An 18,433-nucleotide genomic window follows, 5' to 3' on the forward strand; every position below is an offset into this window, starting at 1 on the left:
AGTGGTTCAGCAATAAAAAAAAGTACGTTTATTTTTTAAAAAAATCAAGAATGAAGTGTCATTATGGACAGAACAATCAGAAGTGTGCAACTATAACATTTCTAGTTAGTATTTTATTTTTATATACAAAAGTATTTCCAAAAGCATTTATAATAAATAATCTAAAAATCAGTTTCTTTGATCACAACATAACTATTTAGAATTCCAGTGATTAATAAGTTACTGCTAAAGTATAAAGTGTGCTTTCTTAAGTGGTCCACTTTGTGTCTGGAAAATGAGGTAGCGGATATGTAGCTCGGGCCTGTGAAGTAAGTTTTTGCCTGAGCCCTCTGACTTCTGCCATCAGTTCCCGTTCTCTGCATTCCAGTTCTTCTCGTCTTCTATCTAAAGAAACTAGAAATGAAAGAGGCTCAGAATTAATATTGCAACTAACCATTAAAAAGATTCAGACTCATAGACTTTAAGTTCAGAAAGGACCATCATGATCATCTAGTCTGACCTCCTGTATGGGATTCAGTTTTTTCATGACTAAACTGGTACAAAGTTATTTCTTGTTGGAGAATAATACTGCAGGGCTTTGTCTTTAATATATAACAAGACAATTACTGCACTTCTATTCCTTCATTCAGTCCCTTGATTATCAAGGAGACAGCTCTAAATACTGCAAGTGGAGAGCAACTCCGACTTCCATGGGGTTCTTTTAGGTCCTTTGCAAAGTGTATCATTACTATACTGTACTTTGTGGCAAATGGAGAAGCTAAAGCACTATTAAAGTTTCAAAGGTATTAAGGTTTCCTGTAGTGTCAGGAGGATTTCACCAATAAGATGTACAACTAAAGAATAACCAATTTATTTGAGCATGAGCTTTCGTGAGCTACAGCTCACTTCATCATCTGATGAAGTGAGCTGTAGCTCACGAAAGCTCATGCTCAAATAAATTGGTTAGTCTCTAAGGTGCCACAAGTACTCCTTTTCTTTTTGCGAATACAGACTAACACGGCTGTTCCTCTGAAACTAAAGAATAGCTTTTAACAAGCATTTTCATTGGCTGTAGAAGCAGAGATAGCCCAGAATAGATAATTAGAGACTAGTTATTGACCAGAACAAATGAGTCCTCCCAAGATGATTTGAATGATAGGTAATTCTACATTTTCTCCACTCCCAAAAGCCACAGAGAGCTATGTAACGGTGTTTAAGCTCTAGATACAAATGCAAATCCCACACAACTATGGGGTGGAGATATAGCTGGGTCTAACACAAGAGGCATCTCTCATAATCTGGCAGAGTTGAGTTGCCTACTGCCTTCACAATACTGTTTTTAAAGGGATTTTTCCAGGTGTGAAATCAATTAAAAATAAATTTGTACATTTATGAAAGACTGATTCACCCACCTTGGTGCCTGGGTAATGCTTCCAAAATTAGAAGTGAGAGAAAGATTATTCTGAAGTTTAGCAACTTACAGTGTGCTGAGGATTCTGCTGTAGATAAGTCATTTAGACAGACATATCCTGACTTGGGTTGAGCTTCCCTCGGCACCTGCTGGAATTTTAAATCTTGCTGTACACACCCAGTCTTCAAATCACGCAATCTCTCTGTGGGAAATGGAGAGAAGTTTCTTTGTAAACTGTAAGAATTTAATAGCTAATGTTTATTAAAAGCCACATTTTTCAATCCCTACTTAATTGGAGCTGCCTGCACACTAAATCTACGACCATGTCTTCACAGTGAGTTACTACATGGCAAGTCAGGGTGCAAATCTAATGAGTGCCACCTTGCCACAAAGTAATGTCCCACGTGAACACTGCAACAGTGCAGCCAGAGTCCTGGAGTGCAGCATAGCATACTACTATAAAGCATGGTAGGCTAAACTGCACTCTGGGACTTTCACCGGGCATAGCAGTATTCACATGGGATATTGCTGCATGGCAAGGTGGCATGCTGTAGATTTGCACCTGGCTTGCCATCTAGAAGACCTGGCCTTAGATTTAGTGTGCAGGCAGCTCCAATTAAGTAGGGATTGGAAAATGCATAACACAAACTGTCAGTCTGTGGGGCCAAGACCACACATTTTTACTAAATTTCAGAAACTATAGGTCCCACAATGCAATATTTTTTAAAATACGACTAAGCTGATGACAAATGGGCCACTAAGGTAGAATATTGCATACTGGCACTTGTCGTCTTAGTGGATGGCACCTTGAGTAAGAAGACTAAGACAACTGCAGTTTAGTTCACATGATGTGAATTAGGCACTTCCGCAAGCTACCGTTGTGACCTCACTTGGACAAACTTTGTGCGAGTGTATCTGTGTAGAAGATAATAAGGGGTGGGGCCTGATCATTTTGTTGGTGTTTCTCTCTCAAGAGTTTTTTAAACAGTGAAGGAAGAACAAACTTTTTACAAAAATTTCTGGAGATATTAAACAGTGCTCTATTATACCACTTAATTTTAGAGTGCCTCTAAAGTACAGTACCTTTTTTTTTTTTTTAAGCTTTTCAACGTCATCATGCTGAGCAAAGAGTTGGATGGGTAAATCCACCATAGGGAACAATCCTGCTTTGATTTAGGATTAGATGATTTAACGGATATTTTCCAACTCCAATTTCTAGGAATTTACAAAATCCCAGTGGCAAAGGAAAGACATATTTGTACACATACACCACAGTTGTGAAAGGAACAAAGGCAAAATGAGCAATTTGGTATTATGTTTTGTATCCTCTAACTATATATAGACTATGCTATGGAGTCTGCACTCTATATGCCTAAAGTCTGTCCCCGTCCACTCGCAATGGGCAGTAAGAGGAGACGGCAAAGTCAAGAATTAAACTGAAACTGTATTAATGGTGTGAGAAGGGAACATTGCTGGTTCTTCTGTCTGAAAACAATCTGATGCTGGGATGGAAGAAGTAAAACCTGCAGAGAAACTTCTTGTATATTTATGTAAAATATTTTATATAATGGGAAACCACCACTGTCACCATCTCTCACGACAGTAGATGACTAGTAGTTAATTGAAAGTTTCTGGTTCAATGAAAATTTAAAGCACACTACCCCCTCTCCTTCAGTTTATTCACACACCCAACAAAGATTTTAAAACAATATAAAGTAGGGGTTGATTTTTTTTAAAAATGGTCTTCAGTTTTATGGGTGGAAATCAACTGTGGGTGCCAGTTGCAGAATTTAGATTCTTAACTACATACAGAAGTAAGTTAGCTTCTAAATGTTATTTGTGTTTGGAATTGATGGAAGAGAACAAATAGAGGTTCTTTTAAAAGTTTGGCCCTATTTGTCAGTCTTATGGACGGATATCTGGCATGTACTAGAATTCAAAATGATCTCGACAAACTGGTGAAATGGTCTGAAACAAACAGGATGAAATTCAATAAGGACAAATGCACAGCACTACACTTAGCAAGGAATAATCAACTGCACAAATACAAAATGGAAAATGACTGCCCAAATAAATTTGTTAGTCTCTAAGGTGCCACAAGGACTCCTCGTTGTTTTTCCCTAGGAAGGAGTACTGGAGAAAAGGATCTGGGAGTTACAGTTGATCACAAGCTAAATGTGAGTCAACAATGTAATACTGTTGCATAAAAACTGGATATCATTCTGGGATATATTAGGAGTGTTGTAAGCAAGACATGAGAAGAAATTCCTCCAATCTCCTCAGTACGGATAAGGCCTCAACTGGAGTGCTGTGTCCAGTTATGGGCACCACACTTTCGGAAAGATGTGGACAAACTGGAGAAAGGCCAGAGGAGAGTAGCAAAAATGATTAAAGGTCTAGAAAACGTGACCTACAAGGAAAACTTGAAACAATTGGGTTCGTTTAGTCTGGAGAAGACTGAGGGGGGATATGATAACAGTCTTCAAGTACATAAAAGGTTGTTATATAGAGGAGGATGATAAATTGTTCTGCTCATCACAGAAGACAAGACAAGTAGTAATGGGCTTAAATTCCAGCAATGGAGGTTTATGTTGGACATTAGGAGAAACTTCCTAACTGTAAGGGTAGTTATGCACTGGAACAAATTATCTAAGGGAGGTTGTGGAATCTCCATCATTAGAGGTTTTTAAGAACAGGTTAAACAACCCCCTGTCACGAATGGTCTAGATCAGGGGTTCTCAAACTGGGGGTCAGGACCCCTCAGGGGGTCTGGAGGTTATTACATGGGGGGTCGCGAGCGGTCAGCCTCCACTCCAAACCCTGCTTTGCCTCCAGTATTTATAATGGTGTTAAATATATAAACAAGTGTTTTTAATTTATAAGGGGGTTGCACTCAGAGACTTGCTGTGTGAAAGGGATCACCAGTACAATAGTTTGGTCTAGATAATACTTAGTCCTGCCTCAGTGAAGGGGACTGGACTAGAGGACCTATCGAGGTCCCTTCCAGTCCTACATTTTTATGATATTGGTAAATATATTTACATAGATGAGTTAGTGTAATATCCACATCATGTACACTGTAGATGGAAGTACTACTGTATGCTCACCAAAATAGCCATCTTCACATTGTAGCTTTTCAGCGAGGTCTATTGCATCGTTCATTTCATCTTCTAAGAACTGCTTCCTCCTTGCGTCCAAAGCAGCGACAGCTAGCTGCTCTGCTTCCAGTTGAGCTCTTTTCTCTGTAACTTCTTCCCACTATACAACAGACACATTTCAGTACATTTTCAATAGAAGTGCAACATGCAAAAAGCAAGCTTCACAGAAAGCCATTTGAATGATTTACAATTACATACCATCATTCATTTAACACAAAAAAGTGCTGTAAGACACTGAGTTAATGTTTTCTACTTTTGAGAAGAGCTTTTGCTGATGCCCACCAGGGTCCTCTTGAAGCAGGTAAAGGGAGGTAGAAGATATTATTCTGGGTCTAGACTAGGAAAAACGTTGAGTCTAGCTATACACTGTTAGTTGACCAGCAAAATCAGGGAAAAGACATTAGGGGAAAAACAAATGTTGGGGGGACACTTTTTTGGTAAAACCCTTTTGACTTTTCATTCTGCACCATGCCGCAGCCACATACTTTTTCTCTTTTGCACGTCATCTCCCCAGAAATGCAAAGACACGCTTACCCTTTTATCCTGCTCTTCCTTCATTGCTTTTAGCAACTCTGCTTCTTTTACTCTGTTGTCATGAAGAAGTTTAGCTATCTCTTCGTAATGTGCCTCACGGTCTAGATCATCACATCTTTGTTTATACAAGGCTTGGATTCTCCAGTCTGTGTCGATGCACTTCTGATCAGCTTTTGCTAAACTTTCTTCAGCCAGCTAAGAAAAAGTGATCAGCCAAACGCACTTACTTTAACTTTAGCACACTATCCGATTACAGATCAAGAACAACGTTCTCCATTCAAACTTAAATTTATTTCACAGCCATTGTTAAAGATCTCTACCAGCAATAGGTTCCAGAGAATTATCGCTGCAGTAGAACTCCCGTTTATGCACTACAGCAAATTGTTTCTTTACAAGTCTCTCCCTTTGCTTATCTCTCACCTCTGCTATCTTCTTATTTATACATGGGCATATTTTAAAGAAGACTTAACTGAACCTCAAATATTTTAGGGGTGCCATTTTGCTAACATTTAAATATTTACCTGATCTGCAAGTACAATTAAATCAGACACCTAAATACTACCATTTCTACCCACAGTCAACTGCACCCACAAAATTGAAGGCAGATTAAAAAAAATTAAGACATATATGATTATTTCTGGACAAACTACAGAGACAAGCTAAGCACTGGGACAGTGGGTAAGCTTCAACTGTCTTTCAATTGTGCTGCTAAGAGTTCTGAGCTTGGAAACCCAAACAAGCTCATAATGCCAAGCTGGATGCATCTGTTGAGTATTGTAATTTGGAAGTCAATGTCTATAGTTAAATTGCCTGCTGATTCCATCTAAGTCTTTAGGAAGCATCACTAGTGACCACAAAGAACCAAAACCCAGATGTTTGTGGCCATGAGATCCAATATTCTTGACAGAAAGATAACCTGGGAACCAGCAATATCTACTAGAAGGATCATGCTAATTCTCATATGTCTTCCAGTCTCTGGGAAAACAAAGGAGGGCTTTCACGCAAGCCATGCCTAGCAGGACTTCAATATACTCCAACTGTCTGAACAGCACTTAAAGTGGGATTCTTTGCATAAGGTCAAAATGTAGTAAGTATAGTTGTCAGGAAAAATGAGGATTCTTTTTCTTTGAAAGATTTTAATGCTTGTTTGCAGGAAGAGGCATTCCTTCCAAATATACAAGTTAAATCCATTTTCTTACCATCTGAGCTTTACGGTCCTCATCCTGATTAACTTCTATCAACCTCTGAACTAGATGTTCTTCAAGATCAGCCCTTCTTCGACTGGCATCTATCTCTCCTTTTACTTCCTGTGTCACTGTCTCTTGATCTTTGACAAGTTGCTGTAAAAACAGTTGTGCATAAAAATACAATAATTAAGCTAATGCTATACATTAAAGATAATTACGGCTTTTTCATATTGAAAACTTCAGTGCAGAAACGAACATGTCCAAGGATATCAGATACACCCCACCCTAACGTATTTCATAACCAACCATAAGTATCTCCCTCCCTCACATTGCTTTATCCACTCTATATTAACATATACGCTACACCTGGAAGTTTATACTGACATAACTCCATTCAATGGACTTTAGTAGAATTACCCCAATGTAAAGCTGGAATACTATCATGATGAACCAGGCCCATTGTAAATACGTTGTACATCTACAGCACCTTTTATCCAAGGATCTCAAAATAATTCAAATTTTAATTAAGTTTCACAGCACCAATACGAGATACAGAGATATCATCATATCCACTATCTCGATGGTAAACTAGGGCACAGAGAAATTAAATTATTTGCTAAAGGCCATACAAGTCAGTAGCACAGCTAGAAATCCTGACTCTCCGTACCCTTTTCTAAAATGGATCAATTAGCTAAATAAGCACTACCCCCTTATCCTAAAGGTCCTGATCATTATAAGACTAATTCCTTCAGCTGCTGACTTTACAGTTACTGAGTATAAATAGGTTTAGACTGGTTTGTGTTGCGTAGCCACAATACCCACACTGCAGCTGACTGTATATTTAATAAGCGAACCCTTAAAGACAGTTAACCCCATTGTGCTCAGCACAGATTTTGAAATATCATATGGCAAGAAGCATTTTTTAATCACATACAAGTGATGTGAAGGTGCATTTGAAAATAACTGGTCAGATTTTTCAGAAGTCCACTTGTGTGCATGCAAGTTGGGCTTTGCAGGTGTTCGAGATGGGCACAGGTGGATTTTGAAAACCTGGCTCAATCTTTGTAACTAAAGTTGGCATTTCTAAAGCTACCCGCTGGCAGCAGCACTTCTCAACAGGCGGGAAGCCATTCGTCATGCGAAACTGACTTTCTATCTTTAAGCAGGAAATATTCTAAAACCCAGTAGAGTTCTTTTCTGATTTTTATAGCAGGATTACAGAACAGAAACTGCTTTATGAACAGTACTAATGAAGAAAAACACTCCTTTTCCATAAACATTTCCCCATCCCTTTTTTAAAAAAAATAATGCTATTTGACAATTTGATACTCAGACTGAGGCTTGAGAGCCGCAAGTGGCTCTTTAATGTGTCTCCTGTGGCTTTTTGCCGCACATGGTATGAAAAGGACTCTGTAATTTAATTATTAAGTGATCTAAGTTATTAACCAATCAGGATGCTTTTACTATGGTATTAACCAATTGTAATTGATAAAATAATAATACTTGGTCAGTCATTTTGCTGTGAGAATTATATATATAAAAACTAAATATTTCCCCGGTCATACTGTTTAAATATGAATATATAGTACTATAGTAAATGCAACAATGAATTCACACTACTGTGGCTCTTTTGCGTAATATTGATCACTAATTTAGCTCCTGAACCACTGACGTCTGAGTATCACTGCATTACACGGATTGCTTCAGTAAACATCAGGATACTATAGACTAACACAGGAGTTGCAAAGAGGAACAGCATTACTTTTAGACTCATTTCTACTGATGGTAACTTTTTCCTCAGTAATCCTCCTCAACCAAGTGTGCAGATGCAACTTGTAACAACCAAGTTATATTTGTATGTACATGAAGAAAAAAATGGCACAAAGAAGCAGTCCTGAGGTGCCACTGATTAAATTAATTAAAGAATCAAATTAAAAAAATTAAAGAAAGAGGCCCCTCTCTCTCTCTCTCTCGCCTCCCTCCCCCCAATCTGGCCAAAGCAATAATATGGAATTTGGGAACTGCAAAGGAACAACCATTCAAAACAAGTTTATTCTAAATATCCCACAAACAATAGATAACTTTGGTAAACTCTCTGGCTAGAAGATAAATTGGGATAAGTCAGAAGCAATGAAGAGCTCACTGGATCTAGTTGGAAGTGGCTCTCCTATAGGGACATTGAGGCTATGTCTACACTACGCGCCTTTTAGCGACACAACTGTGCTGCTTCAACCATGCCGCTAAAAGGTGCGCGGTGTAGCCACTGTTTGTTGGCAGGAATGAGCTCTCCTGCAGACAAAAAACTTCCACCCCCAATGAGCAGCGTCAGCTTTGTCAGCAGGACAGCTCTTTCGCTGACAAAGCGCTGTTCACATCGGCACTTTTTGTTGGTAAAACTTTTGTCGTTCAGGTGTCTGTGTGCTTTTTTCACTCCCCTGATCGACAAAAGTTTTACTGACGAAAGTCCAGTGTACATAAAGCCTTAGATGGCAACAGACAAACTTCAGATATCTTGGTACCTGTTCCTTAAGGAAATTAAAAGCATAGTCAAGGTTAATCTAGCCCCATTAATCATGCAGTTAACCAACAGTTTAAATAGATGGCAGGCACTCTCTCTCTCTCACTTTGGGAAAAAATAAACAATCAAAATGAATGCTCTTCCCAAGATCCTTTTTATTCTGAATTCCATATTCTTCCCTTTTATTTTACCAAAACCAACACCATGTTCAGGTCCTTCTTGTGGGGTGTTGGTAACAAACCCAGAATCTCCTACACAGATTACAGTTCCCTGTCAAAACACGTGGTTTTAGATTTCCCAGCTTTGAACTTTACCAGACAATAATTCTTAGTCAAGCAGCATAGTGGCTCATTCCCTCATGGTGTAGAACCTTAGGTTGTCTCCAGCTAGAAGCAGAATTCATTGCTCCTTTACCCCTTTCCAATGCACTGCACTCAGATTACTACCGATTCCCTAAAGAGCAATTACCAAACTATTGTGTCAGTCAAAAATAATTGGCATATTATGTCTACTAAATTTAACAGGCACCCCCTTCTACATACCAGGGCCTCTATCTGGGGTAATGCGAAACTCTGTATAGCATGCAACCCCATCATTTGGCCAGACTGGATTAGGAAAGGGATTCTGACCATCAGTCAATTTAATACAAATGATACCTTCCTCCCTTTTACAATATCAAAAGGGAGGTTCAGCCTAGAGACTAAGAAAGAGTGGCAATATATCCAACTTAAACATGCCATCTCTGATCTGTTTGGCCCCAATGCCTGCGCCACCCATGACCCACCTGAACTGCTGTCATTTCTCCAGATATTACCCGGATTGCCAACAACTATGGCAACATCATATGCACACTTGGCCTGCAAATTTAAATTAAACACAGATTCCCTGAAAAAGAAATGGGAGAAGGAACTAGGCCAATTATTCTCTGCTAACCAATGAAAACAAATTTTAGTCAGTGCTCTGAACTGTTCCTTGGACCTCCATTTAAGATTAATCCAGCAGAAAAATCACATGGAGGATGCACTTGACCCCACTCCAACTATTCAAAACAGGTAGCGCTAAGTCAAAAAAAAGTTGCACTGTGATTCAGCAGGTGCACACTTAGCCCACATGCTCTAAGAATGCTCCTATACCTGTGTGTTTTGGGAAGAACTTAATTTCAGTGAATTTTTTCCTATCAAATAAAACTGTATTAAAACTAAAACCTAATGTACGTTGATTGGAAGCTGAATACATCTGAAAAAAACATTGGCTCAGCAGAGCACTTACAATTACTTAAGATTCGTACTACAACAACAGAAATCCAAAAAACGACCAGCATTTGAAGACTGGAGCATAGACACTGTAAACTTGGCCACCAAGGAAAGAATTGTATATGGTAACAAATACCCAAGAAAAATTCTCAGAAACATGGGATGCTTTCCTGGAAGTATCTGAATGATCCAGCTAAATGCACGGGTCCCACCACTTGCCTCTCCTTCCTCTCTACTTCCTTCCCTCCCAGTCTCTATCCCCCCTCCTCTGAACTTTGCTTCTATTCTTTATCTTATTTCAATACTTTAACTAGTTGGATTTTTATAAACAAATGTTTGTTTGTAAGTTACGCAATACAAATAATTCATTTATATTTTAAGCATTCATATTATCTATAATTCAGTATTGCAAGTATAGCTAAGGTTCGGTAGCAAATGGTTAATATATTTGAGAAGTTTATGTATAATTTGTTTTTTCTGTATACATATTTTAAAAAAGTTTAACAAAAAATAAATAGAAAAAAGCCCAAGAGACTGTATGTAGTTCACTGCCATATACCTGTTCAAAAAGCTGTCTTTGGGATTCAAGTTCTATTTGCCGCACTTCTACATCTTGAACAGTAGCAGCTGTTTCTCGCTCTCTCATGGACACCTGGAGGAAAGAAATATACACATAAAAACCCCAAAATGGAAAAGTTGTTTTTCCTATACCACCATCTTTCCTTTCCTTTTACTGCATACACACACATTTAAAAATACTCCAGCCAGTAGGTTTAGAACCTTAGGCAGCTCACTTCATTTTTCAGCAATGCCAACATTTGGATCAATCTGGCTTTTCTCAGGAAATTTTGCTAATTTAAGTAAACCATGTGGACAGCAACAGGTGCCAAATTAAACTATATAAATATGAATGAATCAGACACCCACCCAACTTCTAAATACATCTTGTTTCACAAAACATGCTACAACTGTTTTCATTACCTATCATAAGTTATGAATTTTTTCTTGTTTACTTCTCTTAATAAACATTGGAGGAAATATTGATTAGATGAGGAAAACAAACCTTTCTTGCAATTTCATCATCCAGACGTTTTAGCTCCATTTGACGCTGATCCTGCTGATGCTTCAGGAAACGGCTTCTTGCAGCATCCAATAGCTGCAGTTCCTTTACTTTCAACTCTCTTTTCACAGCTGCTAGTCTTCAAGGCAAAAATGAAATAGGAACAAATAAACTACTACTGGTGGAAAGCTGACACGGATGAGTGTGATGTTCCATAATAGCTAACCATTACCTGTCACAAACTACTCTCTTTAACTGCTAACACTTTTGACATCATAGTTTTGTTTTGGAAATAAAAACTGCATTGTTATAAGACAAACTTAAATCCAAAGAGTGGCACTCTCTCCCCATTTCCCACAGAAGTCCCATCAACTCTATAACTATTGGTGTTAACTGAAAAAACAAAAAGGGCACTTTAGTTTGTTGAGAGAATTTCACAATATTACACCACCTCTTGACCAGAATTGTACTCCTCATTCATTAGCAGATAAGGAAAGTCACTTAACTCCTTTAATCCGCAGCTCTCAATTAAAAAAAAAAAAAAGTGTGTAAATTTTATGGGTCTAAAAAAAAAATCCCCCTTTACAAAAAGAATCCTCATGGGGATCTTGAATTTCTCTCACAGTTTATAATCTCAAAGTTTATAGACTCTTTCTACATTATAAATTAGGACTTGGTAGGTAATTAAAAGAAAAATTCTTAACTCCAATAGAAATTTGAGAATATGCACCCTCATTAATATAAATAACTTCTGTCACAGTAGCAGCTAAAGGCAACAACTGAACTTGAAGCTCCAATGCACAAACACATAGTGAAAGATAGTCTAAAGAGGCAGGTATATAAGCTGTTTGGGAAGAGAAAAAGTGGGACTGGAGATTACGTGACTTGCCGAAGGTCACACAGCAGGTCAGTGGCAGAGCCAGGAACAGAATCCTGATTGCCAGATTCCCAGTCCAATGCCCTACCCACTAGACCTCACTGCTTCCACACATTTCAATTTGAACAAAATAGTGGCCATCTCTGTCCCTACTTGTGATAAAAGATTTAATAGCACGGTGTTATAGCCATGCTTCATACTACTACTACTACCTCTGTCTTTGATCTGCCAATTTTTCCTCTTCTTGCAGCAGAATTTTTCTCCTCTGTTCTTCAGCCTCACGAAGCAGCTCTTGCTTCCGGTACCAGGCCTCATCTTCTACTTTTCGCTGTACTGCTTTAGCTTCTATTTCATGAACTAACTGTCTGAATAAATTTTTTTTATATATTACCATAGAAACCAAAATAGATTTCAAGAAATTATTCAGGTAGTAAAAACTGCTGGTCATATATTGGAAAAATATTAATTAAGATCATTATAAAAGCTATGTCTATGCTCAAATTGCCCAGTGATGAAGTAGTTTGAACCATGTCTTCTAAAGTAAATTGGCTATAGCGCAAGAGAGAGATCTACAATAGAAAATGAGAATTATGGCAAGAGGATGAAGCTGATTGGCTTACATAGCTTCCAGCTTCACAGATGGTAAAAGCAATCGTACCCTTCAAGTGCCATAATCGACACTAGCACTTCTCAGGCTGTTGAAGACATTTAGCTACTCAAACAACATTTTGCAGCTGCCTTCTATTGGGAAGAGAATTTCAGATTAGTTTAACTATAAAATGGCTTATCGCTAAAATCAAAATTTTCAAACCTGGGTGACTGAAGTCAGGCACTAAAGGTCTTATTCAGATGGTTAAGTGAAACTGACCTAATTTTCAGAGGTGCTGAAAATCCACATTTCCTGCTGATTTCAATGTAGAGCAGAGAATTCTCCGCATCTCTGGAAGCCAGATCACTTCTACTTTGCCATCTTAAGTGGATTTAGCTACCTCACTTTAGCACTCAAGTTTGAAAATTTTGACCTAGGTGTTTTCAGAGAATTAAACAAACACGTTGATTTTAAGTTTAACGTTACTTGCAGCAATTAATGCCGGCTAATCCATCTAACTAAAAAATCCAACAAGCCAAACAGAGACATCAAAAGGTAAGGTGTAAATCCATTTTTTTCTATTCCTCTAACCATCCTATCCTTTTCCAAGCACATACATTTCCCTTTTTCTAGTCTTCATTAGGGTTGCCAGGTGTCCAGTTTTCTACTGGAACACCCAGTCAAAAAGGAAGCCTGGCAGCTCTGGTCAGCACCGCTGAATGGGCCATTCAAAGTTCAGTTGGCATGGGGCTGGCAGGCTCCATGGCCAGCTCTGCATGGCTCCCGGGAACCGGCCCGCATGTCTCTCCAGCTCCTAGGTGGCCACGGGGCCTCCGCGCATTGCCCCTGCTCCAGGAACCGTGCCAATGGGAGCTCCGGAGGCAGCGCCTGCGTGCGGGGGCAGCATGCAGAGTCGCCTGGACACACCTCCACCAGGGAGTCAGAGGGACATGCCAGCTGCTTCCTGGGAGCTGCCTGAGGTAAGCGCCACCTGGAGTGCACCTCAACCCCCTACCCCAGTCTGAGCCCTATCCCACACCCAAACTCCCTCCTGGAGCCCACAGCCTGCACCCCCTCCCACAGCCCAACCTCCTGCCTCAGCCCTGAGCCCCCTCCTGCACGCCAAACCCCTCATCCCCAGCCTGGAACCCCTTCCTAAACCACAAAACCCCTCACCCCAGCCCAACCCCAGAGCTCGCCCCCCCCACCCAGCCAGAACCTTCACCCCCCACACAACCCATCATTTCTGGCCCCACCCCAGAGCCTGTACCCCGTCCCGCATCCCAACCCTCTGCCCCAGCCCCGTGAAAATGAGTGAGTGAGGGTGGGAGAGAGCAAGCAACGGAGGGAAGGTGAATGGAGTCAGTGGGGGCCTCAGAGAAGGAGTGGGGTCTTGGGGTAGGGTAAGGGTGTTCGGTTTTGTGCGATTCAAAAGTTGGCACCCCTAGCATCACTCCAGTTTCCAGTAAATCCAACAGATATCTACCCCCTCTCCCAATTTTAAGGTTTCCTTCTATTTTCCCATGAATACCTTTCTCGTAAGTATTCTATTTCATCCTGTCTGATCCTCTCTCGCTCCTGAGTCTGATAATCCACAATAAACCTGGGGTATTTATTAAATACTGGGTACTGGCCCTTTGTGAGTGGTATGAAGTCATCAAGCATACGTTGTGGATGGATGTCTGCTGGAGTAGCTTCCATAAGATGATAGCCTTCTTTAATCACAACATTAATATCCAGATTGTTCCGATGATGGAAGAAATACTGTAAGAAAAATTTTTCATTTTAAATCCTACAAAAAGTTAAACAAGTCACTACACTTTCCCAATAGATATGTAAATATATTAGTTATTTTTTTAATCCGCTTTTAGCATACAGAATTGTTATCATCCTGGCACCACTAGTTAATATAATACATAAATAAATAATGGCTCAATTGACTTAACCCAAACCACTTAACCCTGAAAGAACTTCCTCTGCTCCACTCTCTTTACTCCAAATGCTAGGAATGTTAGTCTGCCCTCTCTCCCATATGTATATATCTTTTTGCCATACTTAGTGAGAGAAGAATAAGAAGTGCTTTCAACTCTGCTCATGAGTTATGGCATCCATTCTGGAACACACAAGAATAATTTTACTCATATGAGTAATTGATTACTCACATGTGCGTCTGCAAAATTAGGCCCTAATATTTGCAAATGGAGATTTTTCCATATAAAGAATGCTTTTCTTCCCCCAATCCTCCCGATAACTTCAGAAGTACAATAAAATATTTTCATTTTAGTTGAGAGGCAGTCAACCAAGACTGCCTCACTGTACTTGCATTTTAGAAGGCAAATTAATGAAGCATCAAAATGCCAGAACCACTTTATATTGTCCTAACATACAGATGTCAATCCTATGTCCAGAAAGAGAACCAGAAAACAAAGAATAGTTTAATGGGTAATGAATTTTCCATATTAAAAAACATTTTCCTTGGCATTAAATTTCAAAAACGTTTTCCTTGGCAACAAAAGAATTTCTGAAAGCTCTTAAGTTTCTTTATACTCCTCTCTGTCCATACAATCAAGTGCAATAAATTGAGTAATATTTTATTAATTCCACAGTGAATATATTAGATACTAGAGGACATTGCTCAAACAGGCACAGTATAACTAACATTCAATTGTAACTTTTCTTTTTAAGCTCTCTAAAAATAAATATTATACACTATACTTTTCTGAACCTACCTAATATAGGTAGCAAGGCTCTGACTTACATAGTAAGATGTTTACCTCAAAGTCCTCTGTTTGATTACAGTGAAGCAAAGGAGCTCTGGAACATATGATATAGGCAGCAACCATCATGAGAAAGTATGAAGGATGGTTGGAAAAGATATTATCAAACACTTTCAGCCATTCTTCTCTTGTCAGAACCTCAGAGAACAACGTTTCTAGAAGAGGCCAGGCATATAGCTAAATTAATTGGGAAAATTAATAAAATAATCCATTAGTAGAGCTTCTCAGTTCCCATCATAGAAATATTACAAAGGAAGACAAATCTGAATATATAGGGGGACCTTTCTTATCTGATGTTGAGATTTTAATCTATTTGTAAATACACAGCACATTGGAACTATACCAAAAGATACAAAGAGAAGGTCCCTACCATATGCAGCTGATGAACTAGATGTGGTTTATATAAATATATTTCTTACCTCTCTCATTCTTACCTTTTTTCTTTCATTTACTCAAAGACCCCTGATGAATGATGTTTCAAATTAGAATTATTCTTAGTAACTAGATAATTATTAATATATAAATTAACTGTATATTTTAGCTTAATTGAATATTTGTTTTATGTTACTATGTCTGTTTACTAAGTTCAGTCACCACAGTTGTGTGTATTTTAAAAACCAAGATAAAATTATATAAAAAATGGATTTATAATTTTCCCTGTTAGATTTCTGAATCTATATGATTGCAAGAAAGGGCAACTTTAAGTCGTACTAAAGCATGTATAAGGAGACATACGATGTAATGCAACAGGATAAGCTGCAGGCAAATGATCATATGTTCTTTATACTCCTAAAAGTACACATTTTACTCTGAATTCATTTAATGAGCATATAAAGGTTTAAACTAAAATGAGGCATTTGAACACTCCCATTTATGAACAGTTTTATATAAACTATGAAGCTAGGTTGGAGTTTTACCTGTGAAGTCACATTGCAATTTATTAAGTGTTGAAGCAATTCCTTGTCATGATGTGCCAAGATATTTTCCACCACACTAAGGACATTGACTGGAGGATTAGGAAAATACTCAAACCAGTGTTGACACCAATTAACTACAAAAGGAATAAAACAAACCGTTTGTAGCTTAATCCCTCTGACACTGAGGGATGGCACACTATTGAAATCATCTTACTTTTCAAATGACGTTCCCTCCACTTTGATTCATACACTTACATTACAGTACTTACAAATTCAACGTTCTATAATCTGCAGACCCACTAAACAGAGGTTTAGTTTTATAATATCTGTTAATACTTCTATTACACATATATCTGTTATTCAATGTATATATTTACTTCTTCACACAACGCATGGTCAACTTATGGAACTCGCTGCCATGGAATGTTGTGAAGGCCAAAAGTATAACATGGTTCCAAAAAGAATTAGGTAAGTTCATGGAGGACAGGTCAATCAATGGCTATTAGCCGAGATGGTCAGGGATACAACCTCATGCCCCAGGTGTCCCTAAAACTCCAACTGCCAGAAGTTGGGCCTGGATGACGGGGGATGGATCACTCAAAATTGCCTGTTCTGTTCATTCCCTCTGCAGCATCTGGCACTAGCTACTGTCAGAATAAAGGATACTGGGACCATTGGTCTGACCCAGTACGGCCATTGTTATATTCTTAATTCAAAGATGCTCTTTTTAATCCCATTGTAATGGGCTCTTATGGCTTGGACACTGAGCATCAAAATATTTTTAACCTGTTAGGACCAAATCTGGATACTTATTTTGCAACCAAACTATGTATTTTGCGAAATGGGTTTTTATGCAAGGTAACTATATGCTATGTGTGCACTTTGCAGCAGCTGCAATGACTAATTTCAGTGAAAGATACTTTAAATTTACTATTTTTCTTCAGAAGCCAAGTTACTAAATGCTAGCTGTCCTAATCAATTGATAACTCCAGCTAGTACAATAAATCTTTTAAACTGAGACAGTTATTTCTTTTGACTACTGTCACGCCAGGTCTCAAGCCAGAATTTAAAGGATTAACACGACAACAAAATTGTATTGGACGAGTGTTCTTTTACTGATTAGACTTAAAAGATACTGATAAAATAAATATGCCTGTTTAAATTGTGTTTGTTAGCTATGATTTTTTTTGCAACAGCTGCATTTTATCATACTTCCTGGTGGATGCCTTTTATACATTTTAAAACAGTACATGAACTCCTCAGTGACCTATAAGAGAATCCACGCACACCACTTTGTTTCAAGCAAGGCAAATTTGGGGGAACTAAATAAGTTAAGTGTGTAGTAAAAATCCTTGCTTACCTATTACAGTAGCAACAACTTCGAAGCAGATTAGCTGGTTGTTCTGGAATAATTTTACAAATGGGAATGCTAGCAGAGGAATGTATGGTGTCTCACCAAAGATAGCAGACCAGTGAGCTAAAGCAGATAAGGTCCTGTATACGAAGACAAACAAGTACTTAGAAAAATATCTGTACGGAGGAAGAGAATCATGTGTAACTTGCCATAACATATAAACAGTAATTATAAAACAGAAAGATACTGGTGTCAAACCTTTTTTTTTTTTTAATTTTATTTTAAAAAGCTGCATTAAAGTAACTTTGGTTTAGAGTAGACTTGCATTAGTAGGGAATTGCAAGCTTAGCTTGTCATTGTCCTGGACAGACTCTACATTTCCTAGAAATTTTAGCACACATAAGCAATATTACACACTATTATCACAGATCTTGTTAAACCCTGGCACAAAACAGGTTGAATTTAGCATAGGAAGATCCTTAATTTTACTTTTTTGCTCACGTAAGTTTAATAGATACCCTATGTTAACTTCATGCATTTTTTTTGTACAGAATTAACAGCCAAACTTGCACAGAACACTTTCGGTGATATTTATATGTATATTTATAGCTGTAATGTTACACACAAGCAGAAGGCATCTTCTGACTGATCCCACTAACCAAATAAACCTTGACTCCACCTGGAATATGACAGTTCTGCCTGCTTGGTTATCATAGCACAAAAATGCAATAAGGCATCTGAAGTTTATTATGTTAAATAGCACTGAAGTATAGCAAGAAACACTGTGGTTTTCTATGAACAACTAGGCGGAAGAATAGG

The 18,433-nt window shown here is 38.4% G+C and overlaps 1 protein-coding gene across 3 annotated transcripts in view; it reads right to left on the minus strand.

The window, feature by feature from the left end:
• Positions 1-5: 5 nt before the first annotated feature.
• Positions 6-18,433, minus strand: part of TBC1D31 (TBC1 domain family member 31) — a 35,149-nt gene continuing 16,721 nt past the window's right edge. For all 3 annotated transcript variants that reach the window (XM_048841583.2, XM_075124952.1, XM_048841585.2), the window contains 12 exons: positions 17,621-17,754; positions 16,261-16,394; positions 15,341-15,520; positions 14,098-14,330; positions 12,190-12,342; positions 11,104-11,239; positions 10,600-10,692; positions 6,282-6,422; positions 5,083-5,277; positions 4,498-4,648; positions 1,461-1,592; positions 6-393 (listed from right to left, as the gene is read on the minus strand). In XM_048841583.2, coding sequence (XP_048697540.1) covers positions 248-393; positions 1,461-1,592; positions 4,498-4,648; positions 5,083-5,277; positions 6,282-6,422; positions 10,600-10,692; positions 11,104-11,239; positions 12,190-12,342; positions 14,098-14,330; positions 15,341-15,520; positions 16,261-16,394; positions 17,621-17,754 — 1,828 coding nt within the window. In that variant the 3' untranslated portion in view covers positions 6-247. The remainder of the gene's footprint in view (positions 394-1,460; positions 1,593-4,497; positions 4,649-5,082; positions 5,278-6,281; positions 6,423-10,599; positions 10,693-11,103; positions 11,240-12,189; positions 12,343-14,097; positions 14,331-15,340; positions 15,521-16,260; positions 16,395-17,620; positions 17,755-18,433) is intronic.

This window comes from Caretta caretta, chromosome 2 (genome assembly GCF_965140235.1).
Source record: "Caretta caretta isolate rCarCar2 chromosome 2, rCarCar1.hap1, whole genome shotgun sequence".
Lineage (NCBI taxonomy): Eukaryota > Metazoa > Chordata > Testudines > Cheloniidae > Caretta > Caretta caretta.